The sequence below is a fragment of the Amblyomma maculatum genome, chromosome 4 (assembly GCF_055883805.1).
Source record: "Amblyomma maculatum isolate TAMU_Amacu chromosome 4, ASM5588380v1, whole genome shotgun sequence".
NCBI lineage: Eukaryota > Metazoa > Arthropoda > Arachnida > Ixodida > Ixodidae > Amblyomma > Amblyomma maculatum.
In genome coordinates, this window is record NC_139347.1 from 134,611,392 (window position 1) to 134,638,807 (window position 27,416).

The 27,416-nt window shown below is 47.0% G+C and overlaps 1 protein-coding gene across 1 annotated transcript in view; it reads left to right on the plus strand.

Moving 5' to 3' along the window:
• Positions 1-2,672: 2,672 nt before the first annotated feature.
• The window catches only part of LOC146192628 (uncharacterized), a 31,697-nt gene continuing 6,953 nt past the window's right edge, over positions 2,673-27,416 (plus strand). The window contains exons 1-3 of the mRNA XM_084602528.1: positions 2,673-2,828; positions 5,585-5,866; positions 20,915-21,059. Of these exons, the coding sequence (XP_084458654.1) occupies positions 2,700-2,828; positions 5,585-5,866; positions 20,915-21,059 (556 nt within the window). The 5' untranslated portion in view covers positions 2,673-2,699. The remainder of the gene's footprint in view (positions 2,829-5,584; positions 5,867-20,914; positions 21,060-27,416) is intronic.

Below are 27,416 nucleotides of genomic sequence, written 5' to 3' on the forward strand. Positions count from 1 at the left end.
CCACGTCTACATTGGCCCCGCTTCAAAGGCTCCCATTCCTTTCTATACTACGTCTGTACGAATCTCTATTTAGGGGAAGCCTTCCCTGATGAGGATTGGAAAGGCATGACGGCTTCGCGATTGTGCGAGATACTCTCTCTGAGCGCTCTCCCACCTTGTCTTCGCACCGTTCTTCTCTCCAGTTCAATATCGAAGGACGTGCACAGATCCGTGCTTCCCGATGCGGTAAAATCTTCACTGATTGATTAGGTGATTGAACTTTATTTGGCACCGATTTAGGAGGCCCCCTACTTCCTGCTTCTGGCACGCAGGCCTGAGGAACGGGGACTGCAACCTCCGCGACTAAGAAGTGGCGAATATACATTGGTTTTTCGCGGCCTCAGCCGCCAGGAGGACGGCTCATTGCTGGTCAGTGGGGAAGTCGCTTCGCAGCAGGGTCTCCCAGGATTCTCTACTTTTAATGTGGTCCCCAACACCCGGAGATTTAGGGCACTCCCAAAGTATATTATCGAGGGTCCACCACGCTTCGCACGCTTTGCATTTATCGGGTTGGGTTGGGTTGTTGGGTTTAACCTCCCAAATGTGAGTCACTCACTCACAACGTCCCAAAGCGACTCAGGCTATGAGAGACGCCCTAGTGGAGGGCTTCGGAAATTTCGACCACCTGGGGTTCTTTAATTTTGTTTCTCATGTACCTCGGTATGAAATAACCAGACAGGGTTTGGAAAATTTCCGGCTTATAATCGCCGGCAGGCTATGGTCTCTTTATTATTTAAGCTAAGATTCGATGGCAGCATGAGACTTTCGCCGATTTCTTTATAGGTTTTCAAACGTTCATTCATCTCCTGGGAATGAGCGGCTCCATATTTTTCCGGAAGTAGAGATATCGGGCTGAATCATAGGCCGCCATGTTGCCAGGAATGGACGTGTGTGCTGGGACCCAAATTATAGTGATTTCACGATCGATTTTAGCTGCAGCTGATGGAATGCGAGCGGCTTCTTGTGAGCCCCTGCCTTTATCGATATTGCCGATAACAGTTTTACTGTCGCTGAAGATCTAGCTACAGCCTTCGTTCCGACGCAAGCGAGCGCTATCGCAACATCTTCAGCCGTGTCTATGCTTCTGCTCTGGATGGTGGCAGAGACAACTGGTGCTCCACTACCATCGACTACCATGGCGACTGCCGCCCCCGACCGGCCGCTTGCAGTATATACGCGTAGGCGACTTTTTTACTCTGAATTCTTTTGCTCTTTTAAGCAGTGCTTCTGCTCCTTTTTCCTTCTCTCCTTGTGGTATTCTGGGTGGTATTGTGGTATTGTGGCTGCGCCTTCGACTCCCCGATTCTAAGATGGTTCGACCCGTGCCTGTCCTACCTAATTTCTTGTGTTGGGCCATTCTTATCGCTTCCGCAAACTCCGTCCAGTTTTATGCACTCCCATTTCTAGCAGGCGGTAAGTAGAAGAGGAGATGGGTAGACCCAATGCCTTCTTGACGCAACGCATGATGAGCGCGTCTATCTCATCTTTTTCATTGGTCCTGATGTTGAGGAATGGTGTGGCATAGCATATTTCGGCTTAATATATACGCCTGAATTTGTCTCAGGAGGCTTCTCTCTTTGAGGCCTCTTCCTTTTGAATGAGATCCTCCTGAATATGCCTGCTACTTGCGCCATTGGCTCATCGAGGGGGGTTTTTCTCGCACAGAATACCGCCTGATAAGCTGGAGAGTTGTAGAGGATGAGAGATGTGTCCAGTGTGGCCTGCCATAGACGAGCAAGCATGTGCTGGAAGAACGTGCGGTGGCAGGCACGCTCCACCCTTGGTTGTGCGGGCGTTCTCTGCGCCCTTGCCGAGAGTAGCCACACCGCGGGGAGCATTTGAACATCGCCTGAAGTTCATGATAGCGCTCGTTCTTTGGTAGAACCGCGACGTGGCTACACAGGTGCAGACACCGTCTGGGTGAATTCAACTCAATATGACCAAGCTAACGGTATTTATGTGGTGTTTTCTTGATATACAACTTATTGCTCTTGGTGAGGTTGTCTTAGGTGGTTGTCAACGCTCCACATACGTATTACACAGGAGAGGTTGGCCCTCCAATGGACATCGACCGCATGGTAGATTAACTGTTGCACCCAAGTGGGGAAACTCACCGTAACATACGCGTCCTATGCGGATTGCGCTTACTTTAAATGTTTGTATGTCTTTAGGCTATTGTGACATTGCCTTCTTCGAGTGTGTTTGCTGGCCCGTGGGAGCATGAAGTCCCGGCTGGGCGCTCGCTCATCACCTGTTTTCCTTTTTTTGTTGGCTCCGAAATTCCTGGTTTGTTTCATTGACAAGACGCTGGACTGTAATGCCTGTGTTTGAAAGCTATGGTTTACCAAACAACCTCGTTGTCGCTTGTGTTTAGCATGGTAGTGCAGTGTGTTCTATGACCCTGTAATGAGAAACGTGTTTATCTTCAAAGAGTGGCACATCGTGTCAATATATTTTATTTGGGGCTGCGTTCAACTTTCAACTTTCATTTTGTAAATAACCTCCGGAGAATACTACCCCTTGAGCAATGCAGATATCTTTAATAAATTACCTCGAGTTTTTGCTTGCAGTAGTGCAATACACATCTCAGTCAGTCCAGCAACCACGCAGTTCTTTGCAGGGTACAAGTGCCTTGGGGAAAAAGGGATGTGCTGCTCGCCATGAGCCCGATCACGCATCTGTCAGGGATGTTCTTCTTTCCTGCCGGTCTGCTGGACGGTGCCACATGTGTAATGACAAAGAGCGGATTGGAACCTAAGGACATCATGGATGCCGTCGATAAATACAAGGTAAAAAACCAGACTTTATCAGATCAAAAGCATTTAGTTACGTTGAAATGTAACAAAAAATTCATTACGAGGATTGCGTACACTGGTATGGTATATTATTTTCGTCCATTTCAGAAACCATTTGGTTTCAGTCTGCTGATGCATCACCACTTAACAGATCTTGTTCAAACATTTTGATGTTCCGAACATTTTAAATTAGGAGAAGATAAACATGAAGCACTCCCGTTACTGCGAATGTTTAAACTGCCAGAAGAACCTGTCTATGCTGCGATGTAGCAACATGAATTCGCTTTTCCGCTTTGCGCAATTCCAACCAACCACTTAGCCGTGTACGTTGAATGAATGGCCAATGCCCTTATCATTGCTTGCTGTGTAAAACGCTGGAGAGCTCCGTACTAACTCATAACCTCATCCTCTGATGTATCTGTGCTTTTACGCTCCGATTTGTGCGCAATTTTAATCCTCCTTTGCAGTGGTTACGCCATTAAGCTCGCACAGGGCATCAGCCTTGCTGGTGTTCATTCATGCGCAAACTAATAGCGAGGATTTAAAATTCAATTTATTTTTCCTACTGTTACCCGCATCGTGAAATAACCTAATAAAGGGGCACAACCTCTGACGAAAAGGAGGGAAGAATTGTGTAATTTTTCACCACAACAACACACCTAAAGAGTACTCGGGCACCAATTTCACGTCTGTTAATTACCTTGAATTTTCACGATATATTTGATAATGCTAGAACCCGCATACGCCTGATACCATAATTTTTTTTTTCATGCTTCTTCATTCGGCATTTAAATAGGTGCTTGTTGTGGCAGAAATGCTTTTTTCCTAGTAGAAAAGATTTAGGCAGGTTCGCGAGACCAGACGCAGTCCGCTGTAGCCTGCAGGTGCGTGCTCTGTTGGTTGGATATTCGGGCTTCCTTAGTTTTTAAGACTGATTAGCCTATTAAAAGCACTGCGAAGAAATTGCATTCTAGATGCACAACTTTAAGCGCGCTATCTTTTTACAACAGAGTGTTCCTTTTTTTCGAGTTTCGTTTTTGTGGGCAGTTGCCTCAACGGCATCGCCCATCGAACTCAGCCTAGAAGCGCAGCAGGAAATTACCTGCGACTTGGATCTGCGCTAAAGGCTAACTTTATCGCATCTTTGTGTGGATAATAACTGGCTAACACATAAAGAGAATTTATTTGGGTACATACATACATACGAAAACGCACATTAATCACAAACCAAAGCACTATACAAAACACGATAATAACCTAAAAAAACATGATTCTTCAAAGCGGGGATAACAGTATAAACGGGGAGAAACGGCGTTTCTAGTCGTTGCTTCGTTCGCGTTTTTATTTTTTGCTCGCATGGTGTAGACTAGGTCAATTTCGAAGCATGCATTTTCTCCCAAAGATTTCTAAGTAGTAGACCCAGGTAGCTCGACGAAATAGCAGAGTGTATGCATAGACCTGTACCGACCTTCACCACGTGAGGAAATGTTACCACCACGCACATGCATGCAAAACGAGTGGAACGGTTCATTTCGCGCTGAAGCGATGGCGGTGACGGAGTTAGAAAAAACTGATTTATTTATGGGAAGGGAAAGGCGCGGTAGCTGTCTCACTTTTTTTCTGTGTGCACCTCAACCACGCAGTAAGGGAAGGGAGGAAGGTGGGAGTGAAAGTGGATAGAGAGAAAGAGGAGCCGTAGTGCAGGGCTACAGAGTAATGTCTACCACCTGGGGATCTTTAACGTGCGCTGACATCGCTCAACACACGGACGCCACTTCGTATCGCCTTCATCGAAACGCAGTCGCCGAGGTCGGTTTCGAACCCGGGTACGTCGTCAAGATAACACAAACAAGTTGTTGACTTGAAGCCTCTGAGCAAAGAGTCCATCATGCTATGTAAAGTTTGTGGGGTATTTCAAAGGCCAAAAGGCAGGACTTAAAATTGATAGAGGCCGTCAAGGGGTGATAAACGCAATTTTTTCACAGTCTCTCTCGTCGACAGAGATCTACCAGTAGCCGGAACGAAGGTCAATGGACGAAAAGTAGCTGGTTCCATGCAAACGATGCTACTGGTGTGCTTAGGAACGGACGGGGAGCAAATCAAGCTATGTGGAAGAGGCCTTTGCCGGGCTATGGGCATAGTCAGGCTAGTAGTAATGATCATGATAACTTCAGGCGTTATGTGACAGCGACGCCGTAATCGTCTAAAAGAGAATCAGTTGAAGGCTGCTTTTGTGGCAGCATATAAAGAACTGAGTATCCAGAATGTTCCTCGAGCTTCCACAGTGAGCTGCTATTCCAAGTGAAGCCCGTTGAGCTGGATACAAGCGCCCGGCTCTGGTGACGTGACCAATCACGGTATAAGACCGAGCAGGGCTCTCTCATGCCTGCCTGCGCCGCTGCCACTGTAGACTGTGTTGAAGAAACTATTCACAGTATTTTCATTTGCAGCCAAGTACGCGCCATTTTAGGTAGCTTTAATACGAACTGCGTTTCTTTTCTCAACAAAGTACTTGATCAAACTTTCCTAGAATGTTCCCTTTTCCCAATACGATCGAGCAATGTTTAATCGCACAAGCGTGAGCACGCAGCGACCTTGCCTCGTTTTTGATTGCCCACGAATCACCTCCAAGATGTGTGAAGAATCCACGCATGCGCAATTCCTTGCTATTTTTGTGTTCATTGGACATTGCAGAGCACATCATGTTTAGATTTCGTCAGCAACACTGCTAGTCGATGCTTTTGGTGCAGGCCACATCGACGCTGATTTTCCCATCGAGGCTACGAGCTCTGGTGCGCGAGATGAAGCGCACAGGCAGGGGCTTAGCCAGCATGCGGGGCATCGCTGTGGCCGGAAGTGTGCTTCCGGCATCCGTGGTCGAGGCGGCTCACGAGGCCTTCATCGGGATCGAAAATATCCTTAACATGTATGGCATGACTGAGGCTTTCTGCATGGTTACCAGCCAACCGAAAACTGGCAAGCCACATACCGGCGTTGACGTTGGAATTCCCGGAATTAACATTCAGGTTAAGGTAAGTCTTTTGACTGTACTTAAAAAAAACGTATCTCTTGGATTAGGGTATAGGAGTAAACGTCGCTAGCGAAGAAAAATATATGACTTAAGATTGCGTGGTCCAGCTTAGTTCCTCAAGATAAAGAAATGGTGCGGATACATGCCTGTATATTACTTTACTACCGCTATAATGAATTAACCAGCTGGCAGCTATGGTATAGCTGCAAAGCATCCTTCTCGCTTGCACGGCGACTGTGGTTCTAATTTCGATGTCTCTCGGATGTAGAAGAGAAAAAAATTCACGCACTGTTGGGATCCTATGCCTAGACCTGAAGTGCGGTATGTCAACCCTGTACAGGATATATGACTACGGAATAAAAATTAGCTATTACTGCCGCACCGGCATTGGTGGAATGCGTAAACATTCTTTGTGGAAGAAAGAAGAGACACGACAGAATAAGAGGCTTCCGGTTTGTGATGGCACACAACAGACGTAACACCCCATGAAAACTGGGTACCACGTGACTCCCCTTGGATGTTGCCATTACCCTTTGGTTATTTCGAGGTCTCATTGACTTAATTTTCTGTAAGTAATTATCCAATACTCAGCACGTACCACATCTTTCCCCAGTGAAACTTTTTCATCCTCTATCTAATGCCACCATTTGTTTCTTATCCCTCGTTTCTTCCGAACGTAATCCTGCTGACAAACTTGTGGTCACACGACATACCCAACGTTTGATTAACTAATTACCGCACCAAGTGAGATTTTTTTTGTTTATCTGGTGCAACCATTCGTTTTCTCATCACTCGTTTCGTTAGAACGTAATTCCGCCACTGGTGATACGACATACTAGACGTCTAATTGACCTCATTGTCTCCTATTGTTTGACTAATTACTCCGTATACACCAAATTTTTCCCCATTGAGATTATTTCATTCTCTATCTAGTGAAGCCATTTGTTTTCCTATCATTCATCTCTCTCGAAAGTAATTCTTTTCACAATCTTTGGGTGACCCGACCTTGAAAATATACCTACTATATGCTTACGCATCAAAATTCGCCTTGCGAATCGCGCCGGCGGATGAATACAAAAAAAAAAGGCTTGTGCGTGCGTGGTGTCTATAGACAATTTTAGTTTTGATTCCTGGGCGCAGCCATCTTAATTTGATGGTGGAGCCCCGCGTCAGTCAAACTGGGAAAGTCCGCTCCGGCTCTTCTTGACGACATCATGGGCTGTGCGTACGCTGTTGATGCAGCGGTGGCGGCAGTGTAAAAGTGTCATTTCGCGGTGCTCGTGAAAGCTACCCGACAGTTTGGCGTTATTTTGTGTTTTATTTGAGCGCGCTAGCAAACCGTACACCATCCGTTTGGTATGGCGGCAGCTGTTGGAAACAGCAGTAGCGGCCGAGACGACTGCGAGGGACTGCGTTCCGCTTCCGCAGGCCGAACTCGTCAAAGTTAACTGTGAGAATGTGTCTGTTGTATATGTCACGATACCTGTATTTCAGTCATATTTTAACATTGCAATGATAATTGTGCACAAAACCGCACGGTGAATGAACCGTACAGATGACTACTGAACGCGAAATACAGATATTACGAAAAATGCTTTCCAGTCATCGCCACTAATTTAACGTGAATATCGGCCCATTTCATGTCGTCTATTTTGTCTCGACAGTGCTTATTTATATTCGATGTTGCTGTGCTTTCATTTCACATTAAAGGCACGGGCAGCGTTCACTGCGGTTACGCCGCTATCCGCTGCTATCGTGTACCGAGTTTGGCGAATGCATGCGTGTCTATGGTGCGCCGGCGACCAAATGCGAAAAGCATACGATGGAGATGTCCCGTTTCAACAATATACCTTCAAGTTAAACCACGGTTCAAAAACAGCAGATAAAAGAAGCAGTGTCTAAAGTACCATCCGACGACGTTTTCATGCAGCCTATGGTGTATAGGCATGGCGGCTCAGCAACAGCGTATCCCCGTCCCGTCGTAAGAGCGTCACCATGAACGAAGACGACAAATTCGCAGCACTTACAACAGCGCTTACGAAAGCGGCGCCGCCCGCTGGAGTGGCGGACGACGGCACTCTCGGCTCGCCGAGCGCTACTCGCTAGTCGTCACTACGCCTAAACTTTTTCGCATCGAAGGCACGTCAGACGGCGCTTTATAATTGCTCAGCGCTTGAGTAAATGTTATCTCGTGGAAATATCTTACTGCCGATCCCATTGTATCTATAAAAGAAAGACTGTTTAAGTAAAGAACAGATTTTAGCACGCTCGTCAGGCGCTGCCGGAAGAGGTCCACTGTATCATTGGCGCGCAAGGCTTGCGGGAGGCACGGTTAGCGTGGCGTGAGTATTTACTACTGCATAGGAAATAAAATGGGCATCATATTCATGAGTCCGTCGTCGGTAGTAAGCCTGTTTATCTTACACAAAACGTTCATAGGCGAATTAAATCAGGAGGGACTGGAAAGCGGTGAAACAGAAACATATCACATCCTCACTCCGAGTGTCGTTGTATTTCCGCATACGCTCTGGGCAATCATCTTTTGATTTCTTTGATTGTATGTGCAGTCCACGATCCTGCATTGCTGTCTTGATGACATTACCACTAAAAGGGGTGCTAATAAAGGTATTTAAATTTCTCAAACGACAATATACTGAGGTACAATGCCACTCTGCTATGTATGAAGAGTGCGAATGCACAGCCCACTCGGTAGTGGCAAAAATGGGCCGGCGCAATGAATCTGGTTAGAGAGTATTTTCCTCCTCTCCTGCCTGCTTTCGTTAAAATGAGCTATACCGCGTAAAAATTATTTACTTTTAGCGGTGCGCTATACGCTTACAGCACCAGTCTACTGCTACGATTGCGCTGTCGGCAGCGCATGCGCTGATTGCCTCCTGCGTGCCAGGTGCCATGGCATATGCCGGGCATATGGGGTCATCTGTTATGTTCAACGTGATCTACGTATGCGTATCGACGGCGCGTTGGTAGGAGGAAACGGTAGCGGTATGCTGAAGAGGACAAGCTGTCGGGCTAGTTGGTTTTCCATAGTTTTTGCAGCGCATAGCCGGACAAGGACGAAGACGAAGGAACACGTAAGACGCACAGCGCCTGTGCGTCTTACGTGTTCCTCCGTCTTCGTCCTTGTCCGGCTACGCGCTGCAAAAACTGTGCTGAAGGTCTGCATTGCGAATCTAAACTAGAGCACATTCCTCCCAATTGGAGAGGCTAGTGGCTCTCTCGGCGAGCCCCTCTGAGTCGAAACTTCCTTTGATTTCTCCAGACCCTTAAAATAATCTTCATGCTCGGAATAAAATTATTTTATTATACTGCTGTCAACAAGGTGCTACTAGTCGCAGTAAATATTCAGAAATGCATCAAGTAAGCATTTCATCTCTTGAATAACTAGGAAATAAACTGGCATTTTATACAAGAACGAGAGACAGGAAGTGACACTGCAAGATGCACTGAAGCGTCCAAGACCATCATATAACATGTGCACGTATTTTAATATCAAATGGTACTCAAAACATTGTAAACAGACCTGCGCCTAAAACTCTTCGTCTCCAGGAAAATAGGAAACAGTGATTTTTTGTATGTGCGTTGCATTTAGTTCTCTATTTGCGAACACAATTGAGTCATTAGAACATAATTTATCCTTTCGTCTGAACAAATACCCTAAACAGACTTTTCCATCTAAGCATTGCATTGTAACCTATGCTAAAAAGATACGCGTCACCTTCATGTACTGAATTCCATTAGTGTGCCCTGTCTCGGTAAAACTATGTGTTGTAAGACGTGTTCAGGTCTTATATCATATATGCTTCCGTTTTGCAACAGTTCCTTTTTTCTTTATTTCATATACGTTTGCGTTCTGATGCAAATACCTTTGCAAATATTGACACGTGCATGAGAGGTAAAGAAAGAAGGAGCGCAATCAGACGAAGTAGACAACGTTGAAGTGTGGGCCCCGTTCCTGGTGCCCTCGTTCGCTGGTTCAGCTGTCTAAGTTCTCTCGCTCAGCGGCCACAGTAGTTGTTTATGTGTAAAAACTGTTACACATATGGTGGAGTCGTGCTGGGTATACGCTTCCCGACCTGCGTACGCCTACGAGATAAGAACACGTAGCTCACACCAGTTCATCAGCGCCCTAGCCGCCGCCTCCGCAGCCAGTCAAGTAAATTCGGACCACCCCGACGAGGACGACGCAGCCTCGACCGACCGATGGCTCCACCGGAAATGGCCAAGATAGTAGGTCCTCGGCGCCCATCCTCTACCACACGCCGCGAACACCACCATCTTTTCACGGTGATGTATACGAAGATGTGGAGGACTGGCTTGACACCTTTGAGCGGGTCGCCCGCTACAACGGCTGGAGCGACGACTGTAAGCTCCATAACGTGTTTTTGGGCTTGAAGACTCCGATAGGACATGGTTCGAGAACCACGAGAACAATCTGTCCACCTGGAAGACATTTCGCCAAAATCTCCTATCTACATTCCCCAACGCAGACCGCCGGGAGCAAGCTGGAGCTGCACTTCACACCCGCAACCAGCAGACTAACGAAAGCGTCCGCATGTATGTGGAGGACATGACGCGCCTCTTCAAGCGTGCCGACCCATCCATGGCGGAGGAGAAGCAGCTTCGCCACCTCATGCGTGGGATTAAGCAAGAGCTTTTTGCCGGTCTTGTGCGCAGTCCACCGCGTACTGTTGCCGAATTCCCGAGGCGGCCACCATGGAAACAAAGCTCTTAAAACGAGCCCGGCAATACAATCGGCATGAGAGCACGCTTAGCCCCACTGTTTCTTCGATGTCGCTAGGGTGTGATGCGGCCGCGAACGACCATTCGAAATCGAAGCTCACAGGCCGCATGTCCGCCTGTCAGAGGCCTAGGACATGCGGCCGCTATGACTCTAGATCATCGTCTCCTCTGCGTTACCGTTCCAGAAGTCCTCGTCGAGACGCCGACCATCCTGAGCGGCGTTCTCCCAGTCCACGTCGAGAAAACTAATTCCAGCGGTCTCCAGATGCACGGCCACTGCTGTCGGGAAAACTGAAGATCCTCCACTGCCGATACGCAGAAACGCTGCTTTCTCACAGGAGCAGGGCAGCGAAAGCATCCGAAGCGCTACCTCTGAGTTGTGTGTGACAGTTGCCGATACTGACGCTATCGCTTTACTTGATACTGGTGCAGATTATTCGGTGATGAGCCACGCCGTCGCCCAGAATTTGAACAAAGTTTGACGCCATGGTCAGTATATTCTAGGCACGATACCATGGTTGGGCCCTAGCGCTGAGGTGACCTAGTGTCACCTCAATGAGGTGACCTGTGAGGTCACCTCATTACCCCGCTGGAAAGGGCACAGCCCGAATCGGCATCCGCGGTTTTGTCTACGTCGATGAATTCGTCGTCTTGCGCGAGCGTTCAAGGGATTTGATCCTGGGCCTTGATTTTCTACAGGAAATAGTGCCGGGATCGACCTACACTAGACACGAGTTACATTTTCGACAAAGCAAGCCGTGGCGCACGGTGACACAGAAGACCCAGGAGTCAACGCTCTGTGTATTACCGAAGACGACGTAATGTTGCCACTGCTGTCCAGTGTACTGTTCCCAGTGAGGAACGACTGGTTTCACGACTACGAAGGTATTACGGACAGTAACCGTTCGGTGTTGCTGGAGAAGGGAGTGGCTATTGCGCTGCGATCTTGTCGGCCTGAATGATGACTGTGCCACAGTTTTCCTGTCGAATTTCACCAATGAAATTCAGCATCTCGCCAAGGGAACGGCAGTCGCCTCCTTCACGATGTGGATGGTTTGCCAAATCTGCCAAATCTGTGCCCCCCATGGAGATGAATCTTCGCGACGATGCCGAACCACATAATGCCCTTCAGAAGGTTAAGGTGAACCCGGGGTTGGCACCTCATCAGAAGAACCTTCTGTCGTTCCTACTACTTGATTCTAAAGATTGCTTCGCGACGAACTCCAAGGTCGGACGTACTGGTAGTCAAGCATCGCATCGTCATCGATTCGGCCACGCCACCAGTTTGTCAGCGTCCGCACCGTATTTTGTCTAAAGAGCGGGAGGCGAGAGAACGCAAGTCGATGAAATGCTTGCATACGATGTTATACAGCAGGTGTCCTGGGGAAACAAAGACAACACGTTACGATTTAGCGTTGATTACAGGATACTGAATAATGTTACTAAAAAGCATGTGTACCCACTCCCCACGATCGATGGTGCGCTTGACCGACTCCGAGACACCAGGTTCTTTTCTTCCTTATATCTGAAAAGTGGATATTGGCAGATCGAGATGGACGAGCGAGATTGCGAGAAAATGGCTTTCGTGACTGCCGATGGTCTGTGCGAATTTCAGGTGCTCCCGTTTGGGCTTTGCTCTGCGCCGGCCACCTTTCAACGCATGATAGACACTGTTTTAGCTGTTCCGAAATGGCAGTTGTGCCATGTATACCTGAAAGACGTGGCCATCGTTTCGTCTAGCTTCGAACAACAGTTGGGGCGAAAGCGCATTGTCCTCCAAGCTCTCTATTCTGCACAACTAGCAAGCCAGAGAAATGTCATTTCGCCTTCTCCGTTTCTTGGGGCATGTGGTCAGTGCAGTTCTCCCAGACCCCGACGAGACATTCGCCATTTCCAGTTTCCCACGCCCAGCCGACAAGAAGGCCCTCCGACCTTTTCTGGGCCTCTGCTCCTATTACCGCCGCTTTGTTAGATTTGTCTAGCGTAACTGAGACATTGACAGCCTTGACTCGAGGTGACACACCCATTTTATGGGTGCGTACCCAAGAGAAAGCCTTCAAGAAACTCCGCTGCCGCCTGTAAAGTCCACCAATACTAGCTCATTTTGACGAGAATGCCGACACAGATGCCCCACTGACGCCAGCAATGTCGGTCTCTGAGCGATCCTCATGTAGTGACAGGACAGTGCTTAACGAGCAACGCCTACGCGAGCCGCACACTTTCTCGTTCGGAAAGAAACTATTCGACGTCAGAAAAAGAGTGTCTTGCCGTCATCGGGGCTCTGAGTAAGTTCCGACCATACATCTACGGGCGACCGTTTAGTGTCGTCAGTAATCATCACTCGCTATGCTGGCTAGCCAGCATTAAAGATCATTCTGGGCGGTTGGCCAGGTGGAGCCTCCAGTTACAGTAGTACGACGTGACAGTCGTCTATAAATCGAACCGGCAGCACCAAGACGCAGACTGTTTATCACGAGCGCCCGTGGAACCGGATACGCAAGACATCCCCGAAGATTGCCCTATTCTTTGTGCCGTTAGCGTCTCCCGTATGGCGCAGCTTCAACGGACCGACTCTGAGTTGTCGCCACTCATCGAGAACTTGGAGGGTGTTATTGCTAGTGTACTCCGCTTCTTTCGTCGTCGGATGCAAGCCTTCACTCTGCGGCGTGGACTACTCAACAAGCGCAACTTTGACAGCACCAGGGAGACGTTTCTTCTTGAAGACATAGCGCAAAAAAAGACGGGGACAACTAACACAGATGTAGACAGGACAGGCGCTTGTTGTGTCATCCCAATTACAGCCCGAAATCTTGGGCGCTTGTCATGATGAACTATCCGCCGGCCACTTGGGAGTCAGTCGCGCTCAGACCGCTTCACTTGCAAGCGGAACTGCTGCTGAAGTCGCCGAATATTTTGTCCACGACATCGTCCTGCGTCATGGCGGTCCTGCAGCTATCGGTACCGACCGTGGAGCTGCATTTACGGTCCGCTTCACTCAGACTGTACTGAAGCTCACGCACAACAGCCTACCACCCACAGACAAATGGTTTGGTGGAATGCCTCAACAGGACCTTGACCGGCATTCTTCCCATGTATGTTGATGTTAAGCACAAAACATAGGACCAAATTCTTCCATACGCAACATTGCATACAATACCGCGCAACAAGAAACGATGCGGTTCACTCCGTTTATTTAGTCTTCGGTCGCCACCCCCCTGGATACTATGCTACCCGTGGACCCTCCTGACAGTGAGACTGACATTGACTTCGAACTCTCCAATAGAGGCTTTACAAAAGTTAGCGCCATCTAGTGAAAGAAACAGAAACTGTGCGCGGCGGCCATGTTTTGCTCAGTCCGCCCGCGCCTCCCATCGAGTACGCTGTCAACGTGCGCCTTCGTAGAACCCGTGCATGCACCGAAAGGTGCATTGGAATTCTCACAAGCGATTGGTTCATCTTTTAACATCACAGCAGTCGCTGTTAGCTCCAAGCTCTATTCGGAATGATGCCATCATATTGTTGCGTGCCCTTCTGCAGCCAGCGTACCGTCGTAGACGCGCACGGAATCAAGGTATACGCGTGTATGCGACCGTTCGTTTGCAGTCCTAATCGGCTTTACAAGGGTCACTTGCATCATGTAAAGCATTACTGCACGTCCCTCTGACTGGGAGCTAGCTCACAGAATGTGCTATTACCTAAAACAGCAAGGTTGTTTTGCGCGCTATGGAGCCTTGTGAACTTGAAGGATAAGCTTATGCTGCGATGGAGGACACGGGAGAAGGAGCAATGCATGTATAACGAACGCTATTGTGCCAATACGTTCTTTGAGACATTTTGTACATAGGTTGCATTTACCATTTTGTTTTGGATTTAAGACACGGGCATGATTACCGAAACTACTTTTCACAGTCGTACGAAATGGTAGTGCTTGGTGCAGAGAGCAATACGGTTGTCTAGTGCGCCCGAGGTGCGTGTTTCACGCTGCAAAAGCAAGCGGCTGCCAAACCCGCGGCGTCTAGGAAAGCAGGAAAGGATGACATCCCACTAGTGTGTCACGTGCAGCCCGTTTCGACCGGTCAACGTCCAGAGCGCGCAGCTCAGGTTTTATACCTGCCAGCGCGGCTGACAAAATAACGAAGCGTGCGCTTCACTTTTGTGTGTTTTTTCGAGTCACCCGATGGTTCGCTAATTCAGAGCTACCTGAAATTCACTGGAATTTTTAAATATGTCAATTTCTTGTTTATTCCCTTTGTCAGAAAGTAAACATTTGAAGCGTAATCTCATATGAAAGCGCTGACATTGGAAGCTTCGAGGAACTCGGAGGAGGAGGAACTCGGCTGAAACGAAAAGAAATTTGAAAAGTCAACTCACATCACAGCGAAGTGTCTGTGCTTTGTGCAACTGGCTGTGTTCTTAAAATCAGATTTATATTATATCATATCGTTATAGAAAAATCAGGGGGTCACTTAAGCTCCGCCGTTAAAGGTATAACGCGATAGTGTCTCTCTCTCATACACACACGCACGATGTTTACTTTCTCCACGTGTTATATTTTAGCTCTTTTATTTATTTATTTATTTTATTTAACCAATTACTGCAAGCCCTAACTGGGCCCTTGCAGGAGGGGCGACAATAATGCAATGCAATGAAATATGAATTCATCAAAAGTAACATACTATACATACAAGTGCAGTATGTTATATTTCTATCATTTCTTTATTTATTTTTTTTTCACGTTTTATATTTTTATACACAATACGCATGCGTCAGCAACAATCGGCTTTTGAACACGTTCTCCAATTATTTCAATTAATCAATCACACATTCTAAAATTTCTTCCTTAGCATCACCAAGCACTGGTTTTTCATTCTGACACCTTTAAACCCTTACTTTCCAATTTTTTTCTTTTTTTTTCGTTTCTTTATTTCACCAATTGATCAATTAATTACAAAGATTTAGCTCGTCATCGCCTATCGAACACCAATCAACATTCAATCACTGGAAGCACAAATTACCATGGCACTTTTTTTTACGCAGCCCCCGATTATTTCCGGGACTAATGCCAACTACTGCGTCGACGGCATGTGGAGGAAAGTGCTAAGCGTCAGTCCAACTTACGTCAAATTACGCGATCCTTTTATCATAAAATAAAATGCATCCTCGCTCATTTCACCAACCAAGTATCTTCCAGTAGGATGAGCGACGGTGATTGCGCAAACCAAGCAAACAAACTCACGATGATATCTCATAGGCGTTTAAGTAAACAGCAAAGGCGCACAGACAAAAAAAAATCATATTACAGAACTCTGGATACTGTACCTGGATAGGGATGACGCTGCGGATTGCCGAGGGGCCCATGCATGACTCGTAGAGCAATTTGTAACTGCGCTCGGCAGCGCGGCTGGTGGGCCCCGCCAGATCTCGGCTGTCAAAATACGCTTCTAGGCGTCGCTAACAGAAACCGCCAGGGACCGAAGAGAGGTCCAAGCACAGCACAATAGGTTAAAACGAGAAAAGCGCGAACAGAACGGCGAGCGCTGACAGACGGACACAAAGCGAACGGATGGAGCGAACAAAATATGGCGGCCAGCGCGGGATCAATGTGCCGCTCACGGTTGTCAGACGTACTTTTGTAAACCCTCTATTATGTTCAGCGCGCGGAAGAAGCGCGGCAACTGGCCAGACACCGTATTCACCGTCAGCAGCAAATCGATGCTGACCGCTACAACCTTGGACGCCGCTACGTTACTTACAACCCGGGCGATTATGTGTGGATCTGGACGCCCGTCCATCGCCGCGGACTGTCCGAAAAGTCACTGCGCCTCTACTTGAGCCCTTACCTTATTGGCCGTCACCTCAGCGACGTAGCGTATGAAGTTGCGCCAGCCTCGCCAGCTCATTCATCGCACAAACGCAAGCGCAGTGGCGTGCATGTGGTGCGAATGAAGCCACACTACGAGCGAACCTCCGACTGACTTTCTGGCTGCATGTAGTCTATTCCGTCATGCCAGACTCGTAGTGTAACTCTTCAACGCTCTTCTGTCTGACGGCAACACCGCATCGGGGCAATGCTCCAGAAGAAGGGACAGTGACACGTGCATTAGTGGTAGATGAAGAAGGCGCGCAATCGGACGAAGTAGATGACGTTGAAGTGTGGGCCCTGTTCCTGGTGCCCTCGCTCGCTGGTTGTAGTGTAACTCTTCAACGCTCTTCTGTCTGACGGCAACACCGCATCAGGGCAATGCTCCAGAGGAAGGGACAGTGACACGTGCATTAGTGGTAGATGAAGAAGGCGCGCAATCGGACGAAGTAGATGACGTTGAAGTGTGGGCCCTGTTCCTGGTGCCCTCGCTCGCTGGTTCAGCTGTCTCGGTGCTCTCGTTCAGCGGCTACAGTAGTCTTTCTGTGTAACAACTGTTACAACATTCTTTCAATTTTGGTTAGTTCAGATGGTTCATTGTTTTGCTTATATTGACAATTTGCGTCGATTGCTGTCCTGTGCATTGGTCTATAGGCTATCGTCAAGTTCAAATGTTAGTCCAGGTGCCATTCAGAGTTTCTCCTGCAACCACACTGAAAGATAAATCAATTCCTTTTGGCTTCAACCCGCCAAAAGGTGACTAGTATCATTTCTTTGAGATGGACGGATATCGCATTGGCTATGTGGAAACTGCCACATATAATACAAATTCTTCAATAATTTTTTGCCACTCTAGTATTTGAGGAGGATGGCATGAGGATTAGGATTTAATAAACGTATCAATAAATAAAATTTGCACAGTTTTTTAGGCCCCATGTGACACCAAGTCTCCCTGTTCGTCGTATAGTGGCCATTCGAATGCTCAAACAGCAGAACAGGCGATTGAACTCGATTCTGAAATTAAAATATTATATAATATTCAATCTGTGTATCGGAGAAGAGAGGTAAAGTCGAAAGACAGGTCTGGTTCGCGTCTTCTTGACAAAAAAAAAAAGACAGGACAAGAAAGGGTGGGGGGGGGGGGGGGTGCAGCTATCTTTAGGCGAAAAATCGCAGAAGTTGAATGTCCGAAGTTCATTTTTTTTTCGAGAGTACAAGAAATGACAGAACCAACAGAATAAAATCACCCCCTCCCTACCACCACCACCACCACCACCTTGCCCCATTTCTTCTATTAAAAAGGTGTCCCAAATTATGTCAATTCGTTACAGAGCACTTGCCGTGCCGATTTCTTGCTCAGTGATTAAAAATGGTGAACTTGTTCTTTCCTTGCTAAAAAGCTACACAAATGAGGCTGTTTTGAAATCTGTACTTTGTACAAACGCCTTTCCAATAAAGTCTTGAAGATTGGGCACTTGTCACAAAAGGGAGGGTGATTGCAATTCTGTATTTTGGCTTCTCAATGCAGAACAAAACGACTCCAAAATTAAATGAAAATTTGTCTAGATTATACAAAACATTCATTTTTCTAAGCATAATATAGAATTAGCCTTGTTATAGGAGCACATCCTTAGGGTTGGCAGCCCTGCCTCCCTTACGGTATTGTGATGGTCCAAGCGATGCGTGAATACATTTTTCACGGATGGTGATAGAGGGGCGATTTCTGGCTTTCGTGGTTACGCGAAACAAACATGAAACCTCTCACGGATGTAGAGGCAACACCTACACAAGAAACAAACATCCAGTTGCATCTATGAGCAATTCTACTGAAGTTGACTCACTTAACACGGTGTTCAACACGACGCTTAACACTGCGTTTCCCTGAGAGGCCTGTCGCTGTCATTCCACCTAAAGAAATGTAAACTAAAACAGGGTAAGATGTTCGCGCCTTTGAAATATGTACCAGCGCCACACCTTTTATTCACGCTGGGCATAGATTACGATTCGGCGTTCTTCTGCGTAATTCAAAGGAAACAAAATTAAACCAATCTAAACGGGAAAGGTGTGACTTCTCATTGATGTTGACAGGCGCCCAAGAGCTATGTGGCTTCAAATATAACGGATAGCGTTGACGAGCTGTTAAATGTCGTTAGGAGAGTGGGCGCTTCTCGCAGAGCTCACCAGCATAAAGAAAATAAACGTAAATTAGGAACATCGCGTAACGCAGTGGAGGCCTTGTAATCAAAAAGAAGGGCAGCAATATGAGAAAGATGCCTCGGTCTCATGAAGTGGCAGATTAAGGTCGGGTTTGATGAACTCCCAGCAGTGCATGTCCCATAGAACTATGGGCAAGCAAAATCTCAGAGGTTCGCCATTCCAAGGCGACGTCGGCCTATGAGTGCTGCCGGACTGGAGGGCCCCGGTTTTTTTCGCCATTTTGTGCTCTTTAACATGCGCTTACATCGTACACCACAGGTGTACTTTGAGGTTTTTCCTCATCGAAACGCGGCAGGCGCGGATGCGGTCGAACCTAAGTCCTTTGTGTCTTCCTGGAGTGGAGCTTCCTTAAGTGGAGCTTCCTGACCTCTGAGGCCCAGCTGGCGTGGCTGGACAAAGGGGGCTCGAACCCCGTCAAGTATAAGGTACTATTTTTCGAGTCCCCTCCGCCTTGACGGACAGGTCAGTGTGCCCGGGTGTTTCACGAAGTGTGTTTAGTCGAGATCAAAAGCTCCATGAAGGAAGCATGAAAGTGAACGAGAGGAAGGTGAAAGAATACGCTCACCGAGGCGTTCGTCCCACGTGTGAACACGGCGGATTTTTCTCCAATGGCAAACACTGGTAATATTTAGGCGTGTACAAATCACTTTGACTGCGTAAAAACACAAAACGACGCTGAACGAAAAAGTAATAAAATTAAATCAAAAGAAACTCTTTGTGCACATTAGCCGGCAGAGGGGCAGCGACCCTTAAAGATACGGCAGAGCTTAGTTTGCCAAAGAAATCTACACGCCAACATAGTGTGCCTAAGGTTCATCAATGAAGACGACAGGTGCATTAGGAAGAACGACCTGCAGTGGTTCTTATCAGGCAGTGCTCCCTGCTGTAGTTAGGTTTTTTTCTTCACACTTACAATACTTCTATTGTCTCTCAGCTAAGACTGTTGTTTTTCGTTATTGTATGTTTCTTGCTAGGCGAATCGAGAACACAACTATCTTGCTCATGCTGTCTTTCAGTAGCAGCTAACTTTTAGCAGTTATTGTTATCTGAGCCACTTTATAAACAAGGTCACATGAACGATTTCTGCGATCATTGTGTTTAACCTTGTTTATCTTTTTTGTTCATTGTTCATTGCCTTGCAACTCGGGCGATGAACTGCAAATAATGATTGATGACCTAGACAAGAAAAGTAGAAAGGTAGGCTTGAAAATCAATATGCAGAAGAATAAGGTAATGCTCAACAGCCTCGGGAAGGAACAGCAGTTTACATTAGGTAGCGAAGTACTGGAAGTAGTAGGCGAATATGTCTACTTAGGACAGGTAGTAACCGCAGGTTCGGACCATGCAAATGAAATAACAAGAAGAATAAGATTGGGATGGAGCGCATTTGGCAAGCACTCGCAGATTACGACTAGCAGCTTAGCGGTATCGCTCAACAGGAAAGTATACAACAGTTGCATCTTACCTGTACTCGCCTATGGGGATGAAACGTGGAGGCTAACCAAGAGAGTTCTACTTAAGGTGAGGACAACCCAGAGGGCTATGGAACGAAAAATGGTAGGGGTAGCATTAATAGATAGGAAGCGTGCAGAGTGGGCAGAGAAATAACTCAAGTTACCAACATTCTAGTGGAAATTAAGATGAAGAAATGGGCATGGGCAGGACACGTAGTGCGAAGAGAGGATAACCGATGGTCGCCTAGGGTAACAAACTGGATTCCAAGGGAAGGAAAGCGTAGCAGGGGGCGGCAGAAAGTTAGGTGGGTGGATGAGGTTAAGAAGTTCGCAGGGGTCAAGTGGATGCAGCTGGCACAGAACCGGGTTATGTGGAGAAATATGGGAGAGGCCTTCGCACTGCAGCGGGTATAGTCAGGCTGATGATGATGATGTTCTTTGTCGCCGCCACCAGTCGCCGCCACAGCGTAACTTAGCAGTAGTCACAATCTCCCAACCGAGCTTAGCTCCAGACTGTGCGCTGGACTGAGACAGGAGAGATATCAGAGTCACCTTATACCTGCGCAGGAATACGGAAAACAAAACATTGTGTTCGCTGCCTATATTGAGCGTAAATGTCTGATTGGGATGAACGGAGCCACTTCTTTCACGAATGAAAAGCAAGTATTTGGCTGATTCCAAGGAAATGGTGTTGCCTTGGTAGCGCCTCATAATGATACTCCACACAATTCTGACTCAACTGTTACGCATGTTCTAGGTTGTAGATGTGTCGTCCGGCCAGAGGCTCGGCCCACATCAAACAGGAGAGCTGTACTTCAGGTGTCCATCCATGGTGAAAGGTTACTACAAAAGGCCAAAAGAGACCGCCGACCTATTCGACAAAGAAGGCTGGTGCAAGTCAGGTACGCTACCTTTGCCCATGAAATGGTGATTCACTTTATCGGCTATTTTCACTCCGTTGGTCTCCTGCACATCATAGTATATTATCAAATATATTAAGAGGACCCATACCACAAATAAGAAAATATATCATTTCGCTGACGTTCCCACGCGTTCTCCTCCTCTTATTCAGAGATGCATGGTTCAAGTAGGGCTTGATGACAGTGGTCGGCCATAGTTGCATGGATATCTGGTTATGTATTTCGTGCCTTTCCTTTATCGATACCGGCATACCCAGTAATAGCCGGAAATTACTGGCATATTTAGGTTCGTTCATATTCAAGATGTAAAATATTGTTATGCTAAAGCATTACCAATACCTGCTACTTGAGCCATGGTTGACGCGCTTTGAACTGTATTCAAATCTTCTCCACCAATCGCTTGAAGAAACATCTATAGGGAACGTCGGTGCAGTGAGTCATACGAAAATATTTCCTTTCCTGTTTTTTGTCTCATTTCGATAAGGTTTTCAGATCACTAAACTATCCGAAATGATCGCTGATTTCAGTACCCACTCAACACGTTAATATACCTCCGCCTGAATGGGGCTATTGGTAGTTAGCTGAAGTCTTTTTAATTAACTACCGCGACCGCCATAAGCACCGCCGCGCCGGGCGTGCCTTCCGCTAAGGCTCCGAGCCTACCTTCCTCAAGCCGTGGGAACCAGCTGTACGGCCACTCCCTTGCGCCAGTGTCAGAGAAGGATGCTAAATTTTGTTTTATTGCGAAAGTAATACTACTCTAGGTTTTGAGCCTTCAGCGTAGCGCGGCCGGTAGCCACGTCTTACCCACGTGACGCTGTAACGTCATACCCCCCGTGGGCTGGCAGGAGCTGCCAACTTGGGTCTCGCGTTTTACATGGGACGGTTACATCAAAATCAGCCTGCTATGTGTTTTATGTGTTTTATGAAAGACACAAACTTGATTGAGAAACTGTGACTGTGCTCCTCGCCGCCTTACCTTTCCTGTCATTCTCTTCTATCTTTCTCCTTTAAACTCCTCATTACCCTTCCCCAGTGCAGGGTAGCAAACCGGAAGCTTTCCTGGTTAACCTCTCTGCCTTCTCTCTCTTTCTCTCTCTCTCTCTCAGCCTGCTAGGACCCCTGCATTCACGTTACCCCTATAGGCCACTAAGACACGTTCGTATACGGGTTGGTTAAAGCGGGGCTTTATATGTGGGCTGAGGAAGAAGAACCACGGCCGCTCGATGGAAGCGCACTAGGTGCGGCCTGCTACATCGCCCGAAACCGGCGGGAGGCGCCTACTTCCAGTCGCCACCGCCGCGGCGCCACCGTTCGGGGACAGCCGCGCGCGGAGAGCTGCGCCTGGCTGCGCTTTGAGGGAGGCGTAGGCGTGGTAGAATCGCTTTATTTGAGCTCCGCTTCACACAATTTGGCAACAAGAATTAGTATACACTGTCATGTCTAGTGTGACCGTGTCAGCACTTAGTACTTGCTCGGCAAGGATGTACACTGGAGTGTACCCTGAAAAATTAGTCACGGTGGTTGAACTTTGAAGACCACTGGAATGGAGACCTCGTATTACCGTGATGTTGCATCGGATCCAGTTGTTCGTCACATTAAAATGTGACCCGGCTGTGAACAATTCGAAGCTGTTCAGCTGCCATGGTAGCCTAATGCATAACCACTTAACTGTGTCGCGAATTCCGTGTGTCATTTTCATACCATTTACTCATTCCTGCATACAGCTTTTATACACAAATTGATGTCAACCTGTTCTAAGCTGCCAGCGCTATCCAATAAAAAAATGTCCTACTATGAGCAACCTCTGTGAAAATGCGACATGTAACCAACCTTTCTATCTCATTGTGACGAATTGTACCTTGCAAATATGAAGATGTTTATTAGGTTAAATCTAGATGATAACCTGGGATCTTCGACTCAGTTGGAGACCTTAAACTTTGTACGCCAGAACGCTATCGTCATGGCTTCCCGCATTTTGCATGACCGGACAAAGTAAGCGCGCTTGATAGAGCCAGTCTGCCTCAAGGTGCTACATATATGCGCCGAAAGTTTTTAATAATATTTTTATTGGCTGCTCGCAAACCCATACAATTTTGCTGGTTCGTAATTTTCAATGGAAGAACGCGCATCGAGTGTTGCTGTTGTGAAACTATTCGCTGTGATCACAAGAATGTTCACGCGTCAGAGCGCAACTGCAGCCGAGATTCAGCGAGCAGCCAAGTACGCTTATTGAATGGCCACGCAAAAAAAAGGAAGAAAATTCTATACACATCGCTCCACTGTTGAGTTGACATTTCCAGCCCAGCTCGCTATCAGTGGGGGCAGCAACTTAAAGATATCTTGCATAGCGCCTTAGCATGGGCACGATCATTGTTTTTATAGATTAGCTGCAGGTACTGTGTACAGTGAGAAAACAATGATGAAACCAAAAGTTTACACAGCTTGCTACTTCGCCGGACCTCTTCAGATTTCATCATCCTGTTAATGAAGGTGCGCGTAAGCTGGCAAAGCTTGATTACTTCCTTTGCGGGGTATATCAAGCCTCCATTGTCCTTGGTTTTCATTAACCTGTAACTGGTCCAGTTGACTATATTTCCTGCAACAGGCTCTTGCTTGACTGACATGTCGCCTCAAAATCATTACCAAATATCGCATAAATTAAGCAACAACCTGGTAGTGATAAACAAATCTTGGGGTTCTTAAGTCTTTTTGAGGAGCCTCGTTAGAGTGCCCGCACTTTGCTACCTGCTTATTCACCGTATCCCGTAATTGCTGCCTCTGTCTCATATCATTAAAATGCAGCCTTAAGCCACCGCATTATGTGAAATGGCACATAGCTATATAAAGCCCCTCTTTACCGCAGCCGTACGAACGTGCCCTATAGGAGTATAGTGTGCCTGACTTGGGATCTAAGGGTCCTCTCGCTTTCAATAATTCCCATTTCACCCTTATACATCTTATAGACTCTCTCTAGTTTGGTAGCTCCTGCCACATTGAACATGTCATGTGTTCTCATTGCGCCAAAGGTGTTTAGCCATATCACCAACTAAAGTTCCTCTTACCACAGAGGTTTTTTTTCCGACTGTCTGCCGACAGAGCGGGCGCCGGATTTTCTGTGGAACGTGGCTTTTCGTTTTATCGCATCGACTCAAACAGTCTCAACAGTATAAACAAATGTTGTATGCACAGGCTCCCTTACTTGCGAGGCCACTCAGACAAGCGCGGCAAAATTTACAACAAATTGCATGGTTATATATATAAAAAAAAAACCTTCGTAGCTTTTTCTGATATGTCCTCGCAACATAACCTGCGAGAAAAGCTTCTGGTGCTACCTCATCGTGTTCATCTGCTTCCCAACGCATAGTTAAAAATCCTTGTTCACTGGCCAGCTCCCTGGTAACTAAATAGGTTAAACAACGTGACGGGAACACAGGAAAAGAGGACGACACAACTAGCGCGGTTATGCGTCTTCTTCTCCTGTGTTCCCGTCGCGTTGTTTGCACGGTTAACCTATAATTAATCACCAACAAGTCCAATCTGCTGTCCCTTGTAGCAAAGTCAATGGCAGCTAATAGGGCATTATGCTTCAGCATCTGGACTTTTTAACCGCAGCGCCGCTTTCATTTCAGAGGAAGCGAGTGCATTTCCACTCTTCGCCGCTGTCTGCCTGAAGCGAGCTCAGCAGATAAAATTAGAGGATCTCTTAGAAGTCTCTTAAGCGCAGGACGGCGAAAGCCTACCCTTCTCCTATCATTTGTCTCACATCGTTTGCCACAGTTCGTCATTTCAAGTCGTCGTTTGATATATTGGTCGTTTCTCAGTCATGATGAGTCTGCCTGCGTAGTCATTGTAGCCCTTATCACTCATAACTAAGCAGGTTACTCATTTAGAATCAGCAGTGGTCATTACATGTCGTCGTTTCACATATTGGTTATTTTGTAGTTATTAACAGTAATGATGAGTCATGCCTAGCTATAGTTATTACCACACATCGCTAAGCACTTCTACTCATTTCTAATCAATTGCGGTCATTACATGTCGTAGTTTGATATACTGGTCATTACAAATCATTTTAGTCATTATTAACCATTATTAGTTATTAGCATTAGTCATTATCTCTATTAATGTCTATAACTTTTATTGATTACCTATCACCATCAATCATTTTCATTCTTAATCTCCCTCCTTGCACGTCCGCTTTTGCGACTGGCACACCAGTGCACAGACGCGACGCACAGAAAACAGGCACAGCTTCTGCGCACAGATTTTCGTTCCATGAGCCTAGAACGGCTTTCGCCTTAAAAAACAAACTCATCCAGTCTCACCGTAACGTGCTTCCACACGCGCACACAAAAAGTTTGCGTTTACCACGCAAACACGAGGCGAACGCGTCCAGAAAGGAAGCAAACCGCGCGCTCAGAGCCGGCGACCCCGGCGGCGACGTGTCCCCGAACAGTGGCGCCCTCAGCAGAAATAGCGGGCGCAACTGTAAACTCTCCAAGGACGCGCTTGGCCATTGACGGCGGCGCGACGCAGCAGGCCGCACCCAGTGCGCTTCCATCGAGCGGCCGTGGAAGAACGCTCGGCCACCTGCAGCTAATGCTTTCGCTCAACATTTAGTTCAGCAGCGTTGAACCTTTGTAATTTGTATTTCTCGTAATAATTATAGTTCCGGGAAAACGAAATTTCAAATATGTATACTTTTTCAGAATTGCTGACCCATATGGTGGAAATTTTTGCTCACATCCGCATAGCAGCTTCACCCGGTGCAGTGTCAGGCCGTGTTCTTTTACGCGTATAGCTCTGCTGTTAAGGTATTAGCGTAAATAATCACTTCCTTTACTACGAAACAGTGAAGTAAAGAGGAAGGAAGTTTCATGATCCGTTTTCAGTAGCCCGTTTATTTAAGGCCTTGCTGAAACAATGTGCCGACGGCTGTGGATTCCAAGCGAAGCAATTTAGGCCTAGCGACGATTAGAAGCAGAAGTAGAGCGCCGTCGTCCGTCGCGCACGCGGGCGGAACCGCTGCTGTAAGCTTGCGGCATCCGGTGCTGTACGCCTCATGAGCTTATTTTCTACTTTAATGATGCGGCTAGGGCAGAACTTTGGCCTCACAACGAACAGCGTAAACGATATTGGGTGCCACAATGTAGCGCGCCGAACCCTATACACTACCCTGCGGCGCGGTCAGGTGGTACTAGAAGAGTGCGCAAAAGTGCCGTCGGACGGCACTCCATACATAGCGCATTTCATGTGCTCTTTGAGACATGTTTTAGTGTGCAATGTGTACGCTGCTCGAGCGGGCTAGGTCATGCGCTTTTCGTACTCGATGCCGATGTGCACCTGAATGCCGCCCATGTACGCCACTATTCTCTCTAGGTTAAAAGCGCTAAAAGATACCAAAAAGCCCACTTTGCGGTGACAGCAATTAGCGGCATGACTGTTGTTAGATCCGCCACATCGGTTTACCACGGCTTCGCTTAAACGCGGTTGACGCTGCTCGTGCTTAGAATATGCAGCAGACGAGGCGGCACTGTCAGCGGCTGCGCCGGTTGCCAGATCAGTAAGCTGTTTACGAAGAAGCGAAAATAGTAGGTCTAAATATATTTGCAGCTCAGATGATGCTGAAATACTCAGATGCGGTTGCTTTGCGCATCAGGAATAAGATGCAAGATGCAATCAACAAATTATTCAAATTTGGTGGCATCGCCTGTTTAAGAAAATAAGTCAAGGCTATTGCTAAAATCATCAGACGGGGGCTAATCAATCAAATAAAGATTGCTTTTTGTTAGCATAAAGCTTGCACATCGTAACCAGAAACAATTTCGCAGAGGTCCGCGAAGATTTCCCGGGCGACATCATGTACTTTCGAAAAGCTATTATAATAGCCATTATCGAGAAAGATACGCTGTTTTTTCATAACAAACCCAATATAATTTTTCAATGCTGAATTACGTTTAGATGGACAAGCGTGTGGGTGAATATTTTTTCTGCAAGAAGAAAGGTATTTTATATAAAATGAGTGAAAGAACATTTTTTAGTCGAAGGCCAGTAATCTTTACCGACTGAAGTCGTCAGTTCCTGTTGATGGGCGACGTCAGCAGCCATCAGGATTTGCTACTGCGATAGTGGATCTGCTGTAAAGTGCCGAAGCGGACTGCGATAATAAAGCGGGGCTTTTTCGTCACCGGGGATTTCAGTGTCTGGATGGTTTCGTCGGAAAGCGCTTAGGTGCGCTCTCAGCTAAGCACCCTGGCCTAAAACGATATCCTGAATCTTAAATAATATACCCTGGTGTCTTATTACCGGGATTTCCGGCGAAACGTGTAATCTCCA